This window comes from Mchenga conophoros, linkage group LG11 (genome assembly GCF_057382185.1).
Source record: "Mchenga conophoros isolate Kocher_MC1m ecotype Shallow Benthic linkage group LG11, M_conophoros_male_GT1.1, whole genome shotgun sequence".
Lineage (NCBI taxonomy): Eukaryota > Metazoa > Chordata > Actinopteri > Cichliformes > Cichlidae > Mchenga > Mchenga conophoros.
In genome coordinates, this window is record NC_140536.1 from 34,940,608 (window position 1) to 34,966,758 (window position 26,151).

Here is a 26,151-nt window from a genome sequence, read left to right on the forward strand (position 1 = left end):
ACACACACACACACACACACACACACACACACACACACACACACACACACACACACAGCCTACAGTAGCCTGAAGCAGTGGCTATAATGAATTAACACTCCTGCAACGTTATTATAATCCTCCTTTTCCACGAGGCGAGCACAAAATGTAAAATGCATAAGCTAAAGATAGGTTATAGATATTGGGAAACGTGCGCGCCCACACTCAGTAACACGCACACACATGCGCGCGTGCGCTCGTCCTCCACCCCCTTCTCCCCCTCTCTCTCTCTCTCTCTCACTCACTCACACACACTCACTCGTGTTCACCCTCACACCTCAGCAGCAGCGTGCAAATAAACGCACACACATACACACACGCACATGCACACACATGCACACACACACGCGCGCGCGCACACATACACACACACATCTCTGCATCCTGTATTTTTTTATGCATCGGGAACCGGGGCTTTATAAGCGGTCGTGGATTATGATGCCAGTTTTTATAACAGCGGAATATTGGCTTCTTCTTCGACTCCAACTGTGAACAGCAGTAAATCCCGTGCACACGCGCGCGTGTGTGGTTTTTTTTTAATTTTATTTTAATTTTTCAGAATTATTTGTAATTTGGTTTCCACGTTACTTCTGAACGCCGAGAAACCGCCGAGCGAGACGCAAAGCCTACGTTCAATGCAGTTGGAACATGTCCTATGTTCCCTTTCAAGGTAAGTCAGAGCTAATATTTTTGATATTTTTGACACCCACTGCATCTTTCTTTTCTGTCCTCCTCCCCCGTTCCTCGCCATCCTCTCTCTCTCTTTCGCTGTCTCTCTCTTTCTGTCCCTCTCTTCCCTCTCTGTCACATGAAATAGGCATATCTAAAAGCACCATAGCCGACAGGTGCATAGAGATAGCCTAGAGTGCCTTGTAGATAGATACCCACACACGCACGCACAAGCACACACGGATCCCGCGCAGCGTCTGTGGTGTGGAGCTGTGCATGCGGTAATTATAGTATCGTAATAAGGTATGCATGTGCACTAGTGTCTTCTCCTGCAAAAGCATTCCTCTGTTTGAGAGCACTCACACTGCGATCATGGCCAAAAACGCTGTAATATTCCACTAATGATCCTGTGGTGTTGTAGAGTGTAAGGAGTTTATAGCGACACGATGCTAGTTGAGTGTGCAGCATCTCTACTGTTTATATATAATGGAGTTTATACTGCTCTTATCATACTTACAGGCTTATTAAAAACATGAATTAGTGTAATGTGCTCATAGAAACTCTTAGGGTTGTATGAAGTACTGGATTGTGGTTTTATTACTTCATTTGCTTCTAATCTCATATACAATTTGCGAGATAGCCCCTTAGGGACTTTTCACTCTGATATTTCATGAAATATGTTTGATATTTTGTTGGTATCCTAAAAAGTCTGTATCTTGCTTTCCGTGTGCAAAAACTTTGGCCAACTAAATATGTAGATGACCAGAATAAGAAGCTACTTCATTGTTCTTGGTCTTTTATGCCCTCATATTCGAGTGTGAGTGGGTGAAAGGTGCTTCAGTGTACGGTAAAGGCAGATTCCCTTGGTATCATTGCACTGCAATTGTGACTAATGCTATATGTGAGCAGGCGTGCTGCAGTGAGCTGCCTCACATCTATCCAGTCGTAACATTCAATTTGCAGTGTGTGTGTTTTTGTGTGTGTGATTAGAGGGTCTAATTTGGGAAAAGCACGGTCCCTTAAGTGTGATAGCTGAAGTCAGACCAGAGTGAAATGTAACGCCCAGCGCAAAGTTTGGAGAAGCCGTGAAGGACTGGGGGTGATTTGTGTGAGTACCTGTGATCAAAGAGGGTAAAACTGTAGCAGTGTGTGTATCTGTGTGAGAGAGACAGCAGTGTGTAGTCAGTGTGTGGGTTCAGGAGAGAGTGGAGGTGTGCTGCATGTGACTGTAAGGGTGAGAGCGAGTGATGGTGCATGTGTGGATGCAAGCACACACTCACCAACCTGTAACCCTTTGTAGGACAGAATGTGTGCCTCTAAAATGGAGACTAATCTCGACCCGAAATACCCAGCTGTCAGCTCCTGGACTTCACTGTGACCCCGAAGTCATCGTCTAAGCTGCGCGTGAAAAGAGAGACCAAATGTAACTGTGGCAGCCAACTTGGTTGATTTTGCTCTTTATTCCCTCAGAGCACAGCAGATAATGGCTAAAATGCCCACCTGTGCAAGTGCAGCTATAGATGTTGGTTGCATAATATTGGTGAGATGCTCTGCCACTGTGTTTTGTGTGTGTGTGTGTGTGTGTGTGTGTGTGTGAGAGATAGAGAGAGAGAGCCCACTCTGGGAGTCATTGCCAGGAAATTGTGAGCACAGCGCTGCACCTACAGAACCTGCCAGCGACGGCACTGAGTACTCTTTCTCTGTGATCGCAGAGACGTTTTATTTTCAGCATTGTTTTGTTGGATTTTATGGAGCTAACCTGTGTTTAGTCTTATAAATAACACAGAAAGCCGAATGCTTGAAAAATGAACAAGTTTAAAGGCGTTGTCTTATGCCGTCATTTACAGTGAATATTTAATATATGACTAAAATTTTGTAGTTTAACCGCTTATAGCAAATTGGATAAAAGTTCCCTGTCAGTTAATAGGAAATGTAACACAATTTTTAAAAATCTGTCATTTCTGTAATCGTGGATAGAATTTAATAGTGTTTGCAGGTTTCAGCTTTTGAATTATGAAACATATGCTGCCATTCTTTCTTTTATATCGTTGACTGTGTCCAGCAAATGAAGCAGTCTTAAGATGAAATGTTGGAAGTTTCCACATTTTATAGACCAACCAAATAAACTGTCAAATATATGTTGGTTTACCAACTCTGCAGATAAATACTCTATCCCGCTTCCTTGTCTACCTATGGATTAGCAGCTCAAAGAGATTATGTAACACTGAGTGATATTTATTGCTGCACAGTGACTCAACATTCAAAGATAAAATATGTGGCAAGATGGCTGATATTAGCGTGACATGGGTTTGAGATGAGATTCAGATCAACATAAGGGGAGAAAGGGGCCTCAACAAGCTTGCAGATGTATCTGAGCCCATACTGACGAACGCGTTCATCTAATGTACCAAGCAAGCCATTTGCAGTCATGCCAAGTACCGGCTCAGATGAACAGGCAGTTAGTGGGAGGCAGGCAGCAGCAGCAGAGATGGACCTTCCTATCTTGGCTAAATCTTTCTCTTCCCTCATTCGCTCTCTTAAACTCACACCTTCTTTCAGTCTATCTCTTTCTCCTTCTTTTTCCCTTTCTCACTTTCTTCCATTGTGGTCGACCCCCCCTCATGCTGATCCACCCACTCACTCTCACACACATCGTTTTCTACCTCCTTGCTGTCTCCTCTCTCTCCTTCTCTTAACCTTCTCCACAATGGATGTATCCCTGAGTGCTGATGGACTCTGTGGAAGCAAGAAGCCATCCACTGAGCCATCCCTGGCCTTGTCGATTTTACAGTAGTTTGATACAGCAGCTCCTGTCAAGCATGACCGTAGTTAAAGAGACAGCACACCACCAATGCACTGCAGCACTCCTGTTCTCTGTCCTTCTCGTTCCCTCTCTTTCTCCCATGTGACATAAGGGACTGTCTTACACCCCTCCACTGCTCAGGCTGTGCCAAGAACCATCATCTGTTAGACTATTACAGTACTGCATGCACGAGATTCATGTAGCTCTGTGCACTAGATGGTCTGTCAAAGGAGACAGCCCTTTCATTTTCCAGTGGTGCGGCGAGTTTATTGAAGATGGATTCATGGTGTCTTTTTCATGTGTTGTGTAAAATTAGCGGCAGGATCAACCAATGATGAATGCACTGCTGAAGTGATTTGTTTTTAATCACATGTGTAGGATTGAATTTTCCATCTGGAGACCTGTTCACAGATCTTTAATGTTCTGATTTTTTTTTTTAATCTGATTTTTTTTTTTTGAATCAAAGAATCCCATGTCCAAGTTCAGGGATGTTTTAAATCTGCCGGCCAAATCCCTGCTGAACGTGGCAAGTCAGCACTTTTAAATGTCAAAGCAGACTGTGCCTTCCGCCTTTTCAAGTATCCCTGAAGCTTCTTGGTCAAAGACATGTTATAATGTCTGGATATTGAAAACAAAAACACCAGTCCTGTCATTATTCTTGCCCAAAACTAGAAAGTCAATCAATAATCTTTATTGGTTTATTCACATAATATTTTATGTATTAGGATCCAGTCAATAAGGACATAATGTGTATCATACAAGTTGCTGACAAAGCCTGTTCAGGCATATATTATCTGGGATCCATTTCAATGTCTATAACACTTTGTTGTTCAATCAATAACTGACAACAGCAGCATAAAACACAGACCCCAAAACTAAATATCCATCAAGCACCAAATGAGGGTAGATTTGCCACAATATTGATGCAAGTAGTCATTTTAAAAAAGTAGATCCTGAGATTCTGCGAAGGATGAGGAATTTGATTAAATGATTAAGGATCAATTATTTTGTAAAACCTGTAGAGGTGCTTTTATGTTTGAGCCTTAAGTACCTTTAATAGTTTCAGTACAATTTTGAACTCAAATTTTGTTGCGTTCAGGTTTGAACTGATGCTCTATTGATTTCAGCTCTTGTTCTGACATCCTATTCCATTTGCAGCATAAATATATTATTGGGTACCAGGCCTTTTAGCTTGTGTGTTAAAAAGTTAATTGCGGGTACTGGATTTACACCACAAATTGTGACAATATGTATCCAATAATAATATAACAAGTTGACATACTGATAATTCAAGAATTGATTTGCTATTTTGTAGCAACTGTATCTTTTATCTTCTTTGGAGCCAAATGCATTCAGTGCCACAAAAGTACGGTGCATCATCTGCATATAGTTTGAGCCATTTATAGATTCATACAGGCAAAGAACTATTGCTTAGTCCAGTTGTTATTTTTTTGTGTTCAGCACATCTTCTTTATTTGTTTGCCTATTTGTTGCCCAGCACTGAACTAGCTTTAGTAAAGACTGTCTGGGACCTTATCTTATAAGAGCCTATAGTGCTTTAGTCATTCTTGGGAAAACAACATGAGGCTGCTGTAACTGAGTCGCTAGGAGCAGTGACTTTTTAGATTCAGCTGCACTTTGGGTGCATGGGTAATTTAATTCTGCTGCAAAGAACGAGTGGAATGACTCAATGGGTTAGTGCAGGGGGAGAGAATGTCTTGGCTTTTGATTGATCTTGTCAGGATTCAGCAAAAAGGTCAGGATGAGCTGCTTCTTGTCTCTGGAGCCAATCAGAAGGCTGCCAATCTGGAATAATGATCTCCCTCTGGATATGGTTGGCTCATAATCTTGCAGGCATGATGTCATCCAACACCAAGGATCCATGTGATTCAGAACTGAGATTTTAGCCAAACACCCTAGGCAGCATGCAAAGTTACTGTACATATGTCATTAGTATGAGTCATGTTGTGACCAATGGATGGACTAAATTCATGTTATTAGGTGATACTCATTACTTTCTCAGAGAGTGCTGCAACTTTATTTCACATTATATAATTACTGAACTTTGATCATTTCAGCAAGGCTGGTCAGTGAGGTTTTTTTTTTATCATTGTGTTTGCCTGTTCAAGTATCACTAATTTGAAAGTAAAAGTTTTCAAACTGGCATGACTTCACAAGGTGAACTTTTTATGAAACCTAATAAGAAAATCATAGTTTTCAATATTTTCTGCCAGGCCAAAAAGGCCCATCGTTTCTTTTGACATGCGCATTCAAAGTGGTACATTTCAAGTACCTTTTATAAATTCCCCCTGAAATAGCTGGAGGGCCAGTAAAATAAGGGCTGATACCACAGGCTGTAAAATAATGGCCTGTGAAATAAATAAAAAAGAAAACATCTCGGTGCACTGAAGCCTGAAGCTGGATTAAACCTCAGTGTCAGGCTATCAATCTCTGAATGAGGTATATAGTGCTCTCTGCTCAGTCTTGCATTCAATGACTTCACCAGACTGAATAAGGCTATACTGCACTGCTGGGTGTTTAATTAGGGCTCCTGTAGAGTCATTTATTTCAGGTGTATTTCTGTTTTTATCTCATCATGTTTATATGTGTGTGTTTGTATAATTCTGTGTATGTGATTTTTTTTTTACAGTATTTGTTTGGTTGTAAATTCAAGGCAGAGGCGCTGCAGTCTCCTGTTTAGTAGCATGAAGCGGCTGTATTACTTATGGAAATCACGTTACACAGTGAACTGAAAATTCTTTCAAATAAAGTTTAATTGTGAAGCATTTGATCTTGACTTAATTCCATATGTTTTATACTGCTGTGTGCTACTCCACCTCTGCTCCAAGAAACTTTAAAACTTTTTATAAAACAAATGTCTGCAAACAAACAAGCAAACAAACAAAAAACTGAGCAACTGAGCTTGTGCAGAGTTTTGACTTCTCAGCTAATTTAACCCAAACCATGATTTTGTTTTACAACCTGATACATCGAATGGTTTGTTACATGGAACCATCTGGGAAGTTCTCCCTGAAAACATTTAGGAAAAACTTCACAGGTGAAATACTTCCATAACCAGCTTTAACCAACCATAAGAAGTAGAGCACATTGAAGAGGGCAAAAAGCAAGCCACGCTCTGAACCCTCACAAGCAGCCTGTGGGGCTAGCTCGGGTACACGCTTTAAGCTGGCAGGTCATCGTTCTCCCAGGTCTCATGAGTCATGTGAAAATTCAGCTGCCTTCAAGTAAAGTTTACCTAAACCTAACCAAGAGCTTTTGTTGACTAAACATAACTAAATACAAATAAAAACAGTTAAAGCGATCTAAAAAAATGAAACTGTAAGTGAACTTGGGACACAAGCCTAAATGCCCTGGTTGAAAGCCTTGCGTTTTGTCCTGCTATGACCTTGTCCTCATCCTGTGACTGTGGTTTTTGTCTGTGTTTACACTGCTTCACAAGAGGTAGACGTGTTGCCAAAACCCCAGAGTTCTGGGTGGTGTTTGACTTCTGCCTCCGCCAACTCCACATCATCTGAAAGTGTAATTTGTCATAAGTTGTTTCACTAGTCTTTGGCAATTGACCTATTCTTTCATTTAGGATGTGTTGTAATTGAAAGTGCCATTTTGGGGGCATGAAGAGGTGCATTGTTTGAAAAAAAAATTTAATTAATTAATTTTAGGTGATATTATTAACACAAATTGATTTAAATTGAAACATTTTAGTGACAGAATCTTTAAGAATAAGTAAGAGTGTGAAAATAGAGCAATGTCTGCTGTTTTTACATGTCTAATGTGAAATTTACACATGAAAGTAAAAGGGAGTAAGCAGAGTGGACACAACAGATTAAATACTAAGCTGCAACTAATAATAATCCATAAATCCTTCATAAGTCATATGTCAAACAAAAGAAAAAACAGGTGCTTTTGACTGTAGCTTCTAAAATGAAAAATATATATACAGTAAACTGCAGTACACACACAATTATGTGCATATTTTTGCACGTAAATTTCATTTCATTGGTTTAATCCTGAGCTAACACCTCCATAAATTCAGTTTAGTGGTTTATCAGAATCAGAATCAGAATCAGAATACTTTATTGATCCCTGGGGGAAATTATTTTTTGTTACAGTGCTCCATTTTAAACCAATTTTACCCTACCACCTCACAGCTAGAAGACCCAGGATTGATCCTTGGCTCATTCTCTGCGCAGTTTGCATGTTTGTGTGGGTTTTCTCTTGTTTCCTCCTACATCACAAAGATGTGCAAGTCAGGGAGAGTGGAACTCTAAATTGCCCATAGGTATGAATGTGAGCGTGAGTGGATGTCTGCCTATCTGTGTTCAACCTGTGATGGACTGGCGACCTGCCCGGTGTCCTGCTATCCGCCCAGTGCATGCTGGGATAGGCTGTAGCCCCAGGTGTGCCAGAAAAGGATTAAGTGGGCAGAGAAATTAAATGAATAAAAGATTAACCTGAAGCATCATTCTCTACATTAAAATATGAAATAGAGTAGTAGAATATGTAGGTTTCTGTGATTCTCTCTTTATGGACTTGAACAGGCTGTAAATACATTTTAATGTAAATTATTTAGAGCTGATGCATAATTAATTATTACAATAATTATTTATAATGATGTATGAATAATAGTTGATATTATTATTTACTATTACTGTTCTGTTTTAACATAAATGCCAAACATTTTTAGTTACTGAACTGTGATTGTCTGTTGCTTTTCAATACTGACCTGTGCATTTGCAATTTTGCACACAATATAGTATTTTTTTTTTCATATACAAAAGTACAGTTTATTATAACAACACTCGTACATACTGAATATCTTACAATAGTATGCATAACTAATTGCACTTTATATTCTGACCACACTCCACAGTACTTGCTTTTTAATTTTATTTATTTTCTATGCTTATGAATCTTTAAATTTTAGTTTAATTGGTTAATTTTATGCAATTTTAACACAAAATAGGAATCTAGGTGCTGAAGTTAACCACTGTGTTTTGCAGTGTAAACTTCTTGATTGAGTCTTAATTCATAGTTCTAGTCTTGTGAGGACGTATGTCTGTCTTGGTGCAGTAATCTGAATTTTCTTTGGACATTAACTTTCACCTTTTTACTGTTATTTTTCTAGACAAAAAACAAATAACAGAGAAAATCATCTGCTATGTAGTTTGAGTCCTAAACCCCTTTCTTTCACTTTGTGTTACATTTAGGAAGGACTGATCTGCTTACTGTTTAATAATACTGCTATACTGTTTATGGGTTATAATGTTAAAATGACATTTACATAAGTGACCTCTTGTGGTGAGTAAGTGAATGTAAAAAAATAAAAAATCAGCTGCTGTTGTTACTGTTGGATGTTTAGGTGGGATCACTGTGGTGAGGAAATTAACAAGAAGCTTGCTGCAGGTGAGAGAAGTTTGTCTTTTGGCCCTTTTGCCAGAAATGCTTTCCAGCATGCAATAAACATTGTAATAATAGGACATATATGAACAGAAACCATGATCTTATCTTTAACTTAAGTAGCTTTTAGTTCCTAAACAGTGACTGAAAAACAAACAAAAATTTGCTGAAATAAATTAATCAAACTCTAAAAACAATGGGGACAAAGTATTGGACCTGAACCCCAGTCTCCTGAGTGAAAGTTCTGTGTTTCAGTACTGACTTTACTCCCATTTCATTACACATAGATTTTTATCAAGGGCCCCTTTCATCCCATTTTAACCCATCAGAGTATCTTTTACTGCTCTTTAATACTGCTAAGCCCTTTGCTTTGGGAGTCATTGACGGTTTCCCTATTCTGTTGGTAACAACACAGGTTCTCTGTAAAGGCATAGCTGCATACTTTAGCTTGATCTGTAGTCCTGTTGTGAAGGGATTAGGTTGTTCCAGCCCACTGTCATTTCCACAGGGTCAAAAACTGCTGCTTAGTTTGATTTCCTGGCAACTGAATATTATGCAGCAAGTGTTATTTAGTGTCTGTGCTGTGACGTGCTGGGTTTAGGCAACAGTGATCGGAGTCTTCCAGTCCAATTTCATTGCACATGCATTCTTTTGAAGGACCCTTTGGTTTCCCATTTTAATGCACTGGGTTAGCAACATTTTTTTTAGTGTGCAGGGTTAATCTTAACCTATTTAGGTACTTATTGTTCAATAACCTAACCACCACCACCTTTATTACGAGTGGACTAGAGAACTTTAATCTCACAGTACCAAAACTCACTGGGCAAGAGCATGGATAGGAATAAACTCTGAATATTATTAAAAATAATGCTAATGTACTTAATGTAAGTATCACTGTGTTATATTGCTTTCTACTTCTTTTATGCCATATTTTGAATGAAAATGTTTAATTTATACCACATACTCTTTATTTTATAGATACAGCGATTATTTTGCAGAATTTAAAATATAAATGTACTATGTTATGCTGTTTTCATACGCTCAGTCATATATAAATAATTCAAAAAATCTCCAACTGCAACATTAAAGTTATAGTACATGCTTACAATTCTGAAAAAGGACATTATGTATTGACTATTTTTATTTCAGCTACTTTAGGTTATTTTGATACTAAAACTTTTGCAATCCTAGACATTTAAATACAGACTCTGAGTTTAGTCCAATACAAAACAATATGAAGGCTTTCCTGCAGTGCTGTTGTATCAGGGGCATAGGACTGCATATGAGCATGAAAATCTCACATTTCTACGCCAATTTTATACGCTGTGTTAATATTTTATTTCCTGGGGGTCTTGACAAAAATATTACCCAAAAGATTATAATTTATGATACATCAGTTTAATTTTCATGAGAAAAATATCACAAACTAATGCGTCAAAGTAATTTAAAGTCTTGAATGTAGCAGCATCAGACTGTTTTTATTGTGACATACGTGTTCGTGTTCTTTTAGAATGATCGACGGTAAACTAAAAACCGTGTGCTAAACAAGCACTCCACTTCCTGTCTGTCCTTTAGCCGTCTTAGCTTTATTTTCATAGTTAATCATTTCGTATCATTTTGTAGCATAAATTCCAGCTGTTATATTTATGGCCTGGGAATAAACCTGTTCTCATCCCCTTGTTTTGTGCATTTTAACTCCAAAATTTCCGTAAGCTGTATTTCCATTTGAAAGCTTTTATAACCAATTTTTTAAAGTAGATTATGTAGGTTCTGCATCCATTTTAGATGCAGATGAGAGCAATTTGTTATCTGCAAGTTTCACAAGAATGGTTATGTGCACTGTATTTGTCTGTGTACCCCTGCGCTTATGTCTCTCTTGTGTCACTGTGTGTAATATGTGTGTGGTAGTGTTTTACCTCCACTAAAAGGACCTGATAAAGGTTAGCAGTCTCACTCAACAGCTGATGGTAAATTTAGCCTCCTTTTCACACAGTCCCACACACGAGCCTTTCTCTCCTGTATCAGACCAAATCCAGGCATGTTCCTGCACTGAAGAGATGTGCCATTATTTAAAGTATTAATTATCAAAAACAGAGATGGTTATAATGTTTCGGGGAAAGATTTCCATTTTGTGTAAAGGGCAAAAATCTGGATTATGTTTGATGAGCGTTGGTCATCTAAAGAAGACAGGTGTATTTCTAGATGCAAATGAATGTAATGGAACAACTGTTGTTTCTGATTAATGACACTGTCAAACAGGTACCGATGGATGGTGATGAGAACGGCTTGCAGGATGCCAAAACCACACTTTTAATTTGGTGTTCTCGCTTAACTCTCATCTTTAAATTTGGAAATTGCGAGGCTCACTCAGGAGAATCTAATATTTGCTGGGCCCATTTAAGAACAGAGGGAAACAAATGCTTCAATCTAAGGAACACTGCAGGAAAGAGGCCATTTTTGGCATTGTAATGTGTTTTTGTGATCCAGTCTAAATCTAACCCAGTGTCCCATTTCTTAAAATGATCTGAGGTCTTAAGATTGCTACCATAAGTAATCCTGTGGAAAACAGAAATGTATCACCTACTGTGCCCCTTTTAAGAGGTCTAAAGTTGCATCAGATGAGCTCCTCTGGTAATTTCTCTGTGCTGTATTTGCATGCACTGTGCTCTGGTAATCATATTACTGACATTTTCTAACTGCTCCCAGCTCGAGCACATGCTGACATTATTTGTGGGTGAAAGGTTGCTTTGCAGATACTACAATCCAAGTGGTTTGCCACAACACTGTGACCTTGCAGTCCTGGAGCCAGACTTTATGTAACACATGCAGTGACACGGAACATGAACATATGACAGAGCTACCGTGCGCTAAGCTGGTTTCCCTTTTGCAGTTGAATATGTTTGGTGTTAAATAAAAGAATACATGGATATTAATCATCTTAAAACGAAATGTGCTGGTGTGCAGCCTCCTCTTGCCTACATAAATAGGGCACACGTGGCCAGGCCATTAATTTCATTTAATGTTTAACGTTTTAATGTTTTCACTGTTATACTGTTTTCTTATTTATGGATATATTTGTGCTGTGATTGTTAACACGTGGTTTACACTTTAAAAAAATATTTATATGTATAATTTTTTTTTGGAGCAGGAGACAAATCTATGCTACAGGGATGCTTGCTTCTAAAACCTATATTTCTACAGCTTACCCCATGGGTAATGGTAAGAGACAAAAAGTAGCTTTTTGTCTCTTACAGGAGAGTCCAAAACAAAGATATACCAATTCTGGAATCAAGCGCTTGGCTAGCGGAATACACTAAGGAGTTCAGAGGGCCAGCTGTGTGGCCAACAACACAAGCCAGATGCTCAGACGGCTTGGCAGGTGGCCAGTGACGGACTCAATGGGGCCAAGGACCCTCGGGTGGCTTCGTTGGAGGCCATTGACAGAGACTCAAGCGGTGCAGGACCAGGCAGCGCAGAGACCTCTGCTGAATATGGAGCAGGCTGCGGTTGCACAGGGCACAAAGCAGGCTCTAATGACCCCCTGGACTCAGGCAGACAGAAACCCATTAGCTCTGGTTCAAGCTCTGGTGATGGGTGTCCTTCAAGCTCAGGTAGAGAGGGACCCAGTGGCTTGGTTCCTGAAGCAGGCGGTGAAGTGGAGGCTGGGGCAGCTCGGCTGAGCACCCTGGCTCCTGTGTCAGGTCGGTGCTCAGCTGATCTTATGCCTGAGAGAAAGCTGGAGGTGAGAAAATGCTGTCATTCACCACAGCTGGTTTCACTGGAGGAGTCATGGAAGGTGGGTTGAGGAGCACCGCTGAAGCTGAAGGTGTATTGGGGGCCGAGTCCTCATCCTTCGACCACATTCCTGCCAGGAAAGAGGCAAGTAATGAATGATCAGGCTGAGGCGGTAAAGAGGAGGGTCTCATCCACTGCTGTGGTGATGTTGAGGCTAGAGAGCTGAGGTCTGGCAATAAGTTCAGGAAACCACTTCTTATTACTGAGGGCTTTGGTGACGGAGATGTGTGTGTGTATGTGTTAGTCCCCATAGTGAAATAGTTCCTCTGCATTTAACCCATTCACCCGGTGAAGCAGTGGGCAGCCACCAATGCAGCGCCCGGGGAGCAGTGTGTAGGGACGGTACCTTGCTCAGGGGTACCTCAGGGTAGCTGTTCAGTGGAGTCGGACCCCCGACCTTCCGATCATGGGGCCACCACTCTACCTACTGAGCTATCCCTGCTGCAGAACAGCGTGGCTGCGAAGCTTGTGTGGAACGTTGCTGAGGTAGGGAATAGATGGCTGACTGTGAAGAGTTTTAGGTGGGGTGCTGCTGTAGTGAAAATGGGGATTGAATGGTGGAGACAAATTCCTGTAGCCAGGTTGGCAATAAGTCTGCATACTGGGGCCAGGCATGAACCAAACTGTAGATCCTTTGCCTGAACTTCACTTTTTCCTCCAAATGAAAAGGGAACAACCACCGCCCACTGAGAAAGTGAACTGGTTCTAAAACTCCTCAAAATTTTCAAAGGCAAAACTATTCTGGTTGGAGTCTACTGTCAAGACCTGCAGGATGCAGATCGTGTGGAGATGAATGAGCACCCAAATGCAAATGATGCAGGAGAACAGGAACTGGTTAACATAAGGCAAGCTATTTATTATAAAACAACAAAAAACTAAAATGCAACAAAAAACCTAAACTTGGAAATACTAAAACATGAAACCTGACAGACACAGATAGATAAACATCTCCTTAATGCTTTGACAGATGGATAAAAACATATATTTTGATCATGGGCCGTAAATAAAAGATGGATGACCTATTTATATATCTCCTTAATGGGTGGGCCAGTCACAATGAAACTTTGCACGAACATCGTCACACATGCAGCGATTATTAACATCTGTATGGTTTTTGAAATTGTTATAAATCCCAGTCCCTTTCATTTTTGTATTACAGTCATCAATATATGGGTAGATATTAACGCAGTGTATTTATCCATCTGCTTGTATGGTCTGCAGTTAAATAGATATTGAAGTGGATGGATGATGTATTTAGATTGACGGACCATATCATGTGCATCAATAGAGTGTAGATTCAAAGTATATATATGAATATTCAAAGGAGACTGTATATAAGACACTGAGAAAGTACTTGATTTTAGGTCATTATCTTTGTGCATTAGGGCAGCGTTTTACATTTAACTTAGCTAAATGGAGTTGCAAGCTGAGCTTATACTTTCTGCCGACTGGTCACAAGTTTCAAGTTTGTTTTAGGCAACAGTGTCTGTTGGTTGGATTTCGTGCTCAACAACAGAAACACAAACATGCTAAATTACTTTGTTTTAATGTTGCGAAAAGACTCTTAATTATGACTCAGGAAAAAAATTAAGATTGCTAAATATTGGCAGTATACTATCTTCTGGTAGAGTAACAAACTAACCTGAAGCACACATTTTTCCTGTAAAGGAGAATCTTAGACTCTTTGCATAGATGTTGTTGTGTGTCAAACTGTGGTGCCTCCCAAGTGATGTACTGCAGTGCTAATGCATTGTTTAGTCAGCACTTTACACCTGAGCGTATGCAGCTGCGGACATGTGAGGTTTTATTAACTACCCTTTGCTTCAAGGACCGAGGGAGGTCTAAAGCATAACACTAGATCTTAACTGTAAAATTACAATTAGGAATTTTAAAAGAAAACTGCGGTGAAATTTGTATGTTTTAGATTCTGGACACGACTGCAGATGGTGTAAAGAAAGGTTAAAGAAAATAAAGAAGAAAGAAAAAACAGGTTTGGTGTGCATTGATCTCAAAGTGGATGTCAAATTTGTGTCCAGCTCTCATTCGCTTGTCTGTTCTCATCAGCGGTGTCTGCAGGCCACTGTCGCTTTTGCTCGCGGAATCTATCACATAAAGAAAGCATCTGATATGATAAGAGGACTCTATTATCTGACTGGTTTAATCGAGGACGAGGTATGTGTCTGATCTTTCAAGTGATGTCATCACCTCACCCACAGAATAAACTCACAGAGCGGAGAGCAGACATGGAGATAATGTACTGTAGGGAAACAGGAAGAGCTGACTTGCATAATATGAATGCCAAGCTGTCCCCTAAAGACAGAGCATGCACTTCATACAAATGCAGCATAAACACCCAGCGTATGCTCAGTTTCTGTTTGTCTTGTAATGCAAAGGGAAAGCAGGAAATCGCAAAACAATGAATGAGTCAATAAACACATTTATGGAGATCCTGACTCTGCTGGGACTAAGTTTGAAAATTTATATCTTGCAATTTTATGAATGAATTCTTGGAACATTTATGTTTCTAGGGGAGGTGTGCCGAGCATATCCCACCTGTTCTTTTGAAGCAACCCTTCTGATTTTATTCATGTTGTTACCCCATTTAGGGACTGTTTGAACTGCTGGGGTTTAGCAGCTTTGCCAGTTGATGACTGTTGTTGTGGGATGAGGAGATAATATGTCACTTACAGGACTTTTATTGTATTTTTTTTAGCAGGCTTGCAGATGTGAACCAGCAAAACTTTAGGTCACAAGCACACTTCTCAGTCCCTCCAGGGAGAAAAGAATGTTGCATGTTTACTTAACCTGCCATGACTTTGGAGTAAAGATGTGACTTAATGGCATCTGGCAGGAATGGCTGCTGCGCGTTGGAAGCCCGCTGCTTATGTCTGGCTTGCAGGGAAGCCGGATGGGCTTCCATTTGGAGGTAAATGTCGGTTTATATTAGTAGCAAAGCGGCACGACTATAGCGTCTAACTCTTGCGGAGCTGACAGTGACATCACTTCAAAGAGTCTGACATTATCATTAACATTAAATGGGACGAGTGAATGAGTTCACAGTGACACGTGTCTTTGTCTACATAGCTGATGTCACCTCCATACTGACCTGAACATGTATAAAAGCACCATCACTCTGTCTCACACCCACATGTAGCTCTGTTTAAATCGAGCTAACAATGTCAGGCTAGGCGAAATATATCAGCTGCAGTACACATTTTTTTCATTCATTACATGAGAGGTAATTTTAATACAGTCTGGTGTTTATATGCACTGAATTATTTAAAATAAAACAGTGTGACATCCACTAAGGTGATGAATATATTATGGATGTTTCTTCCTCCGGCAGCTATCTTATCTCTTTGGCAACTATTTCTTTGCACGATCCCCAACCCAGAGAACCAGTTCAGCCTAGACGCTGTACCACTTCTGGAAAGCATGGTAGCATACGTCCAAAGGCATTTACATAAACTCAGAAAGGCAGAAATGCGCAGCCAAAGTAACCTTATGCTCTTCATTTTATGTGTTCTTTTTACCTTGGAAGTTAGATGTTGATGCTGGGAGGGATCGCATACACAAGTTGACTATGTTCTAGCTGAAAAAAGAATTCTTATTTTGCTCCCTAACAAGTTTCTGTAGAGTCATTCAGGAGAATAACCTACAGTTTTGTTATAATAATGAAGTATAATTAAACAACCTCAGCTGTGTATGTAAAGTATAAAAACATGCATGAGATGGAACTCCTTGTATCCAAGTATCTTGAGTGCCTAAAGGTAACCAAACTGAAGATGAAAAAGAAACTTATAAATGGTCTCAGATCAGACTCAAAGCTGTTGGAGGTGTGTTTGTGTCATATGGAGCATTTTTATTCTGTTTGGGTTTCTTTGTATTGCAGTTTACATAAAGATTTGCACTGTTTAAGCTGATTAAGAAGTTACAGATAAAGTACAGACATGGTTCCATTCATGTTCTGTACATGTTTAGCTAGCTATCCTTACAGAGACCCAAATATGGACACTACAGAGTCACACTTACCTGCAGTCCTTCTGCAAGGCAAAAGAATGTCACCTCTGAGTCAGTGATGGTGTGGGTAGTTGAAATGCTGTTTAGCTGAAAGAACCAGAAAGGGAATGACTACTGCTTGTAACTTCTGAGGTAACATGCCTGCCAGTAGCAATTTTCTCCTACTCAGATTAGTTCTGTCTTTTTTACAGCAGGGGCAAAGCAAAAAGACCAACAACAGCACAAACACAAACAAGAGTTGGCTACATTTCTTACATTTGCTTCACATATTTTTGACACTGTCCACAAGTGGCAGCGGATAACAGTACCAAAGCAGTAGCATTCTGGAATTTTAATAAGAGAGATATGCAGTGAAACATGCAGTATGCAGTATCCATGCTTAATAAATACAAATAGGTTAACAAATAAAATTAAAAATAATATTAAAATTGAAAAACTGGAATTCACAGCTGGTATTTGTATCACATTTTTCTTTAATATAGTATTGCAACTTATTACTGTGCTGAATTCCTTAATCACGTTACAGTTACAGTTATGGTGTTACTTCTGTTACAAAGGCTGCAATTAAAGGAAAAAGAAAAGAAAAACATTGTTTTGTACAACTTCTGGGTAAATATGTGGAATTACTTGTATAATATTGCATGGAAATACAAGAAATGAAATGCAAACTGGATACATGCCAGAAACAGCTTAGACTTGCTATCACAAAACTCACCAGGGCTGGACTGGTAATCTGGCATAACGGGCATTTTTACTGGTGGCCCGACACACTTTTGAGCGCACCGGCCGAACACAAGTACTGACAGCCGCCCATTCGGTCATTTTTTATTACTGACACTGGATTGCCCAATTAAATGTCTTAGTGCGACTGGCCCCTCCCCTACCTTTGCTGTGCGCTCACACAGCTTGTAGAAAAAAGGTTTAATGTGGAAGAAGTGTCGAAAAGGTAGAGCTGAAAAGCTGAGAGAAAACAATAAAAACTAAAAATAAATGCAGCAAAATGTGTCAAATTAACCCACATATTAGCTGTTGGTGCTGCTGCACCATGAACAGTAGTGCCAGCAACAACTAGTAACCTCACAGGAGTCTGCTGCTGGCACCAGCTGTGGAGAAGTGAGGAAGAGCCAGAGGACGATGGAGTTACATAATCAGGAAGGGTGAGATTAAACCACCTGCAACTCAACACCTCAAAGACTAAGGAACTGGTTGTGGACTTCGGGAGGTCCAGAGAAGGTCCACTGCCGGTTCAGATAGAGGGGGAGGAGGTGGTCAACAAGTACAAGTACCTCGGGCTGTGGGTGGACAATAAACTGGACTGGTCATGCAACACAGAGCACCTGTATAAAAAAGCCCAAAGCCGACTGTACTTCCTCAGGAGGCTGAGGTCTTTTAACATCTGCAGGAAGCTCCTGAGGATGTTTTACCAGTCGGTGGTTGCTGGAGTACTTTTCTATGCTGTGGTGTGCTGGGGGAGCAGCACAGCAAAGAGGGACTCATCCAGGCTGGAGAAACTGATCAGGAAGGCTAGCTCTGTGGTCGGCATGAAGCTGGACACTCTGGTGACAGTGGCAGAGAAAAGGACATTAAAGAAACTGCTGGACATTATGAACAATGCTGGGCATCCTCTGCACACGGCCATTAACAACCAGAAGAGTCTGTTCAGTGACAGGTTGCTTCTCCCCAAGACAAGAACTAACAGACTTAAAAACTCCTTTGTCCCACACGCCATCAAACTGTTTAACTCCTCTCTGGAGGGGAGAGGGAGGGGAAACAGGAGGACAAAGGAGGGGGGAACAACTAAGCTGTAGTGCCTCTTCACCTCACTGTACAATACCTTGTGCAATACTTTTTGTAAATAGTCAACAGTGCAATAGACCTCAATACTTGAAATGTGCAATTCACTTGTATTTTTATTTTTTATTCCTATTTATTCTATTTATCCCCTTTGTATATTTTATTTATATTTGTCTCTGTATTTATATGTGTGTGTGTGTATATATATATATATATATATATATATATAACAATTCTGTAACTGTAACTTCGGTCGTTGCTGTGCTTTTTGGAAGTCGAATTTCCCAGAGGAACCCACCCGAGGGATTAATAAAGTTCTATCTTATCTTATCTTATCTTATCTTAAAGGATTCAGGTAAAATGCATGGCTAATTTTACCATGGGCCACTGCTAATAGCTAAAGTGTAGGTTTACATTTTTTTTGCATGCAACAGATGACGAGTAGCATAATTGACTAATTAATGCAATCCAATTACATCTTGAAAAATAATGAGAAATATGCAGCAGCACCATCTGGCTAATATGTAAAAATTGGTAACAAAATTTAGCTTGTCCCAAAGCTATTTCTTCTTAATTTGTATCTAGAGCAACACAACTGGGGGGTCATCAGAAATCATTCGAAAAACACAAAAAACAAAACATCATTCATACTAGAAAGAACTGTTTGGGGACAATTTATGAACCGAATTTGGGTGTAAGAGAAAGTCAGAGTGAATAATTTTTGTGGCTCATGTAGTGTTTGCGTTTGTTTTGAATTGACGTAAGAAATTTAATGTCATCATGGGTGTTTGATTTTTTGCTACTTTACCTTTTTCCTAAAACTGAAAAAACAAGTTTTTTGAAGGGTACGATGTCACATGTTCTGTGAAACAAATCAAGTGGACCCAAGTGCAGCCAAAATGGAGATTGAGTAGCTGTTAGGTAAACTAATGAAGGCACTTAAATTACTCATTGAGTCCAAAACAGCTAAAAGATGAGAAAAATACAGAAAGAAGAAAACAACTATGAAGGCTCAAGAACATTGAGGTGGTATAATGACAACCTGATAAAGACTGAGCGAGAAAATGTGCACAAAACAACAGCTAAGGATTAGACGAATAAACAAAGATCACAAACAGCATGAAATAAAATTATCATATATTAAAAAAAGGAGTAATTTGCCATTCTTTTAAAAAAATTCTGTTGGTTTTCTTTTGTTTGTTGGGCTTGTTAGCACAAGAAATAAATACAAACAATGAGGAGAAAATGCTAGAGAGACAAAAAAAAGATGTGATCCAAATTAGCGTGTTTACATTCAGTTAAATTATTCAAAAACAAAGATCTTGCATTTCACATGATACATTGCTACATTAAAGAATACATGGACATAACTATAAAGCTACTGACAGGTGAACAATGCTCATTGCAGTACAGACATCTCAGTGTTACTTTAACACACACAGCCACCTAAATGTTGCAGTTGTCCAAACAACCGACATCCCAACAAACCACGGCAATGGTGTTCCCTGATGGTAGCGGCCTTCTGCAACACATACACCATTAAAAACTGCTCAGCACGAGGGCATGAACATCAAACCCAGAAGTTTTATGTTCATGCCCTCTCAGACTGTGGAGTTATTATACATAATATTGATACACATCTAACTATCCCAACAATAGTTTTGGTTAAAATAACCCTGCAGACAGAAAAATGACAATTTACTGTGGCAGATATGTTTCACTACTTCCATAACTCTCTGTGTCACTGCCAAAGAAAATGGAAGCAGCTTTGTCAAAATGGCATTAATTGATGCCAACTGAAGGAGATTATCCTGATCATAAAATATATGAAATTTCTTCTTCCTTTAGTTATGCTGTTTTGAACTACACCTCCCAACACAGACTTACAACATCAAAACAATAGTGAATTTTAAATTAGTGTTTTAAAAGCTGAATCACCTGGACAAATACTCACAGACATAAACGGACCAGCAAATTGTTTGATCCTCAGTGTGCACACGTTTCTGAGAACAATAAACAGAAATAAATAATTTTGCAATAAAACAAACATGGGGCTCTTTTTGCAAGATTGCCTGTGATTATGCAAATAACTCGTGCTGTTTTCTAATTTAAAAAATAAAAGGTGGTGAATCACAGTTACTCAAAATATGATCTTTAATTATTACTTATGCAAAGGTGGCTGCAGAGCACCTTCTTTCTTCAGCTTCATCAGTTGTTGTGAGCTCAACATTGTGTTCTGGCAGCTCAACTTCTGCTCTTTACTCATTCGTAACTGTGTGTGTGTATGCGGGTGCATGCATGAATACCCTTGTGTTTGCAAATGGCAGAGTATCTAATGGGCTTTTTATTGTGTACCTGTGACTGTATGCTCCTTTATGTAATTCCGTGTGTATATTTAAGTGAACGTTCTTTTTTTTGTTTTGGCAGAAAATTGGAACACCTGCCTTTTTTGTACAGTAAACATACCAGACTAATCATGTGACTCTTTATTCATGTCCTCTGCTACAGTAAAACCAGCCTAACCATGGTAGAGTGATGTTGGGGATGAATCAGAGAGGACAAATCAGTGATGCTGGAGCTCAGTATCGTGAAGTGTTCCTAATATTTTGGAGTGTGCATGTGTGTCTTTGTGTGTGAGGATTTGATGCAACAAATACTTGGTAAAAAGTGAGCTGTGAAGAATGAAGGAATATGTTATCCCTGCTGACAGATGTATGTGAGAAAACATATTTCTGTGCCATACACCAATGGCTTGAAAGGCCTCGTAGTTAATGGAGTTTGCGAGCATGTGCACTGATGAACTTTTATGCAAAGTGACAGTACAGTGATGGTATGTCATGTAGTCATAAATATCTAAGGACTGTATAGTAGAGGTTGTCTAAGCTGCTTCCAAGTCACTTAGGGGCCTGTTACTGCAGATTTGGGTCTGCTGCTGTACTCAACCTCTGTTGCATCTTCTTATGGTTCTCCCACCCCAGATTCTGGTTTAGTAGACACACTTTTTTCCTGTTGAAAGGGTTTCTTTTTCTTTGCCATCATTTCCTTAGTGCTTACTTTAAAAGTTTCAGGCTCTGGGCTTGGTACAGTGTCTCAAGCTAGGTTTGATTGTTATTGGTGCTATATGTAGGTTGAGTTAGACTGAATAAACTGTGTGCTGGATAAATACAGGTTAGACGGGGACTCCATGTCTCAGCATTTTCACTGCTGCAGTGAAGCTGAAAAGCTAGTCCATGTGCTTCTTACTTCTAAGCTGGACTATTGTAATTCGTTATTATTCAGGTGTCCTCGCAGCTCCCCAGAAAGCCTTCCGTTGATCTAAAACGCTGCAGTGAGCATACTAACAGGGACTGGAGAGATCATATTTCTCCCATATTAGCTGCAAAGTCTTGAATGACCTAGCATCTTGGATTCATAGTACCAGATTATTCTAAAAAAAACCCCAAACACTCATCTTCACCATGTAGGATTGCTTATGGTGATCAAATAAAATAGGAGGGGGATTCAATCTCCTGGGGATTAAATTCCCAGTTTGGGTTCAGGAGACAGACGTCCTCTCTACTTTTAAGTTTATGCATAAAATCTTTCTGTAGGCTCTATCACAGGGGTGGGGACCTCCAGGCCTCAAGAACTGGTGTCCAGCAGGTTTTAGATGTGTCCTTGATCCAACACAGCTGATGTAAATGGCTAAATTACTTCCTCAACATGTCTAGAAGTTCTCCAGAGGCCTGGCAATGAACTAATCATTTGATTCAGGTGTGTTGACCCAGGGTGATATCTAACACCGGCCCTTGAGGCCTGGAGTTCCCCACCCCTGCTTTATCAGTATAACCAGAACTATGCTTTAGTTGTACTGCTATAGCCTGAGGCTGCTGGAGGTTGTCCTGTAATGCACTGATTACTTCTGCTCCACTCACTATTTTCTCACTCCGCATTAGGGTTGCCAAAAAATTGCTACTCATATACTAATCGATACTAATGGAAGTTGTATCAGATTAAATAATCATTTACAACAGTTTCGATACCAACAGTGCTGTCTTTGCCTTCTCCAGCTGACACATGACTTCACACAACAAAGCCCCTGTCCTCACTATCAGCTGAGGTACTTCACATTCACAACACTGAACAGCACTTTAGCAGGAATTTGGAGAGGTCAGTAAAGTTCTCAATGTTATCACCAATGTTAACCTGGCCAGCACACATAGTAACAAGCAGTTACCTTAGCTATAGTGGCTAACAGACTGCAGTTAAATAAAAGATGAATATTGCGAGCTGAAGGGGTCGTGGATGGAATATTGAGCCATAGCAGAGAGGATTATGGATGTGTGGAGAACCAGGCGAGTTCGCTGGTTATGCAGCGGAGCGGAGGAACTGTAGCTAAACTGAGCAGGTTGGAGTGTGGAGAACTAATCTAAACAAATAAAGAACGCCGAATGGCATGGATTTCAGGCCTGAGGTGCAGAACCGAGGAAGTGAAGGACTGAGACTCAGGGCTCCAGTATATCTGCTACATTGGGTACGTTGTACGCATCTGATGACATCATCATACGGCTGTATCCATTAATACTCATGGTTATTGTGCAGTTATCTACTGCAGTATTCTCTTGAATGATAGATATCGCCAATGACTCCATATCAGTATCGGAGAAGAAGTCAAAGACACAAGCAAAGGTTTTTCCACCGAGTCTCATCTTTTCAAACTGTTGCAACATCTCCTTCTGTAGAATCTGTTAACTACTGATGGTTCATTAAAACAGTGGTAAATATGACTAAATCATACACTCATGTCTCCAACCTGTTTCTGATGGCAGCAGCACAAGTTTAGAAAATTTGAGATGTGTGCGACTGGCAGAAACTGCGTCTTGCGACAGAAGATGTGACGCCAGCTTCACGTCAGTTATACAGCGCTGTTTGCAAGGCTGGTGTGATGAGGCCCTAAGGTGGATTAGTGTGGATGGGAGACGGGCTGCAGCGGAGGCAGATGTGCACAGGATATAAAATTTTCTTATCTCTCGGCTGGCCTGGGAACGCCTTGGTATTCCCCCGGATAAGCTGGAGGAGGTGGCTGGGGAGAGGGAGGTCTGGGCCTCTTTGCTTTGCTTAGGCTGCTGCCCCCGCGACCCGGCCCCGGACAAAGCGGATGAAAATGGATGGATGGATGGATACTTTTACAAATTAAAAAACACATGTTTTTTAATTTTGTTATAGCGAGCTCTGTGGTCAATTTTAAAATACACCCTCTTTATTTTAGCATAACTTTAGTTCATTTTTAACATTTCCATAGTGTTGTTTATATAGTACATCTTTACTATATGGAATGAAATGATCAAAATGACTTAAAAAATATGAACTCCCTAGAATTTAATCATAAATATGTATTTTGTTAAATCTAAGTTTTAGTATCATGACAACCCTACTCTGGATACAATTACTGGCCACTGTTACATGTAAATAACCTTTATCTATTGTCTACCATAAATTTTGTTTCATGGTTTCAAGTGTTGCAACCCAACATCAACTCTTTTCCTCGTGCATGACAGCTCCATATTACATTTCATATATTTAGCCCAGTATTTAGACTAGTTATTTAAAAAACATTTTATTTTACACAGCCCACATATAGGTCACTGTCAAATTGTAGCTTTGAATGTTTCAGCAATATCAGAAGTGTAGTACAGAAAATGTAAAAAAAATGTAAAAAGCTAAACAAAAACTCATTCAAAAATGCCTTTTGCCATTCTCAGCAAGCAGTGAGTGCAGAAATCTAGTCTGCACATACAATAATAAGTCTAGGCACACTTTATTCAGAATGTTCCCAATAGGTAAATTTAATCATATCCATCGATATTTCAGCTGAAGGGATCAAAATGTTAGTGGAATTAATTCCATCTGCAGTATCTGTCTAAGAGGAGCATGCTGAACAGCATGTGCAGCTCTTATCTGAAGCATCCTGCCAGTGAAAAAATGCTGGCTGCTCATTCAGCTGAGAGATGGGCCAGGCGGAACGAACCATGCCGGTCCTATGGCCTTCAGCTCACTGTGCCAAAAAAAAATGAAGACCTGACCGATACAGTTTACTTAAGACAAAAGCAAATATTTTCAAACTGAAGCTACAGTTTTGATGATGATTTGATTTTTATGCCAAAATGATCACGTCTCAGGGCCAGATTTGCCTTTCATTCACAACCTTTCACTCAAAACCTGTGCTGCATTTAAGTCTGATTTACAGAGACAGCTGATAATTATGCAATCAGAGACTCAGACTGACTTCAAGACAGAGTGAAGAGAAGTGTAGTTCAGATATCTTCCGTCTCAGAATAGGAGACTCTGATTGAGGTTATGCACAATCAAACTCACAGAGAAAGTATATTGGAATTAATTAAGTAAAAAAAAAAAGTTTTTTTTTAACACTTTGTAAAAGTAATTCAGCAGAAGTTATTAACATATTACTGAGGATATAAAATATTTGCGAACTGCAAAGAAAATGCAGCAGTAACTGCTTTGTCAGTGCCTTATCAAAAGGGTGCTCTAAGTCAATACTCCAGCAAGTCGCCATATTAAATTAAGACTGATAAATTAATTAATTAATTCTGATTTGTTTCCTGTCCATGCTGTTGCTCCTATTAGCAGGATGACATCATTTGTTTGTGCTTTCCAAAACAGTTAATGAATAATAAATCAGTGTTGAAAAATAAATCAGCGTTATGATGTGACAATGCTTTAAAGGTTAGAATACTTTCGGCACAAAAACCTGGTTTGTCTAAGAAAAGGTCATGTTTTCAAATGTGGTTAGTTGTAATTAAGCTGAGGGAGGCAACTTAATTTGACTGCTATGTTTGTTAAAGGTCCTTCATCATGGTAGATGCAATAATAAATAGTTGAATATAGTGAATTATTGTCTTCATTTATGTGCCATGCAACTTGGAAGCAGTTATCTGTGATGGTATCCAGTGCTTCCATCATCCATCCACCTCAGCCTCCCTTTGATTTATGATCTAGCGCATTGTTTCGTCCTGTCACTGAAATGTGTACAGAGCACAGGCTAAAACTGAACATAGCAGATATGTTATGAAAGCAATTTTTCTTTCTACAACTGAAATGTTTTATTGCATTGGTTTGTTAAATAACGCGTGCTTCTTGTAGTACAATTTGTTTGAGAGGAGGGACAAAAGATGTGTATATGGTCTCAAAGATCCTTAAATTATATTCTTGTCAGGCTCTATTTACAGTTTGGATTACTAAACCTGCTCTGAATTGAAACATTAGGTTTTAGGGTTTTTTTGTGCATTTCCTTAAACCAAAATGAGCCAACAAAACTTTTCAGTTGTAGAAAAAAATGGGCTTTCATAACATATCTGCTATCTAGCGTTAAAAAGTTCAAATTGATCAGAAATTATAATCGAAAGCTAAATACTAACCATAAATGAATTAGTAAAATTAAATGTCTGTATCTATATTGCACAATTTGTGAGGATCATCTGTCACAGTGGCTGCTTTCATTAATAGCTGAGATGTCTGTGAAACAATGTTGTAAGTATTGATTGATTTAATTAATTTTCTTGATTTAAGATACACAGCTTCACAAATGGTTCATTATTACGTGTAACAGTATGGAA

At 39.4% G+C, this 26,151-nt stretch overlaps 1 protein-coding gene across 7 annotated transcripts in view; it reads left to right on the forward strand.

Annotated features, from left to right (window-relative positions):
• The first annotated feature begins 313 nt into the window (after positions 1–313).
• syngap1b (synaptic Ras GTPase activating protein 1b) overlaps positions 314–26,151 on the forward strand; it is a 182,950-nt gene continuing 157,112 nt past the window's right edge. For all 7 annotated transcript variants that reach the window (XM_085292634.1, XM_085292632.1, XM_085292633.1 and 4 more), the window contains exon 1: positions 314–709. In XM_085292634.1, the coding sequence (XP_085148760.1) occupies positions 688–709 (22 nt within the window). In that variant the 5' untranslated portion in view covers positions 314–687. The remainder of the gene's footprint in view (positions 710–26,151) is intronic.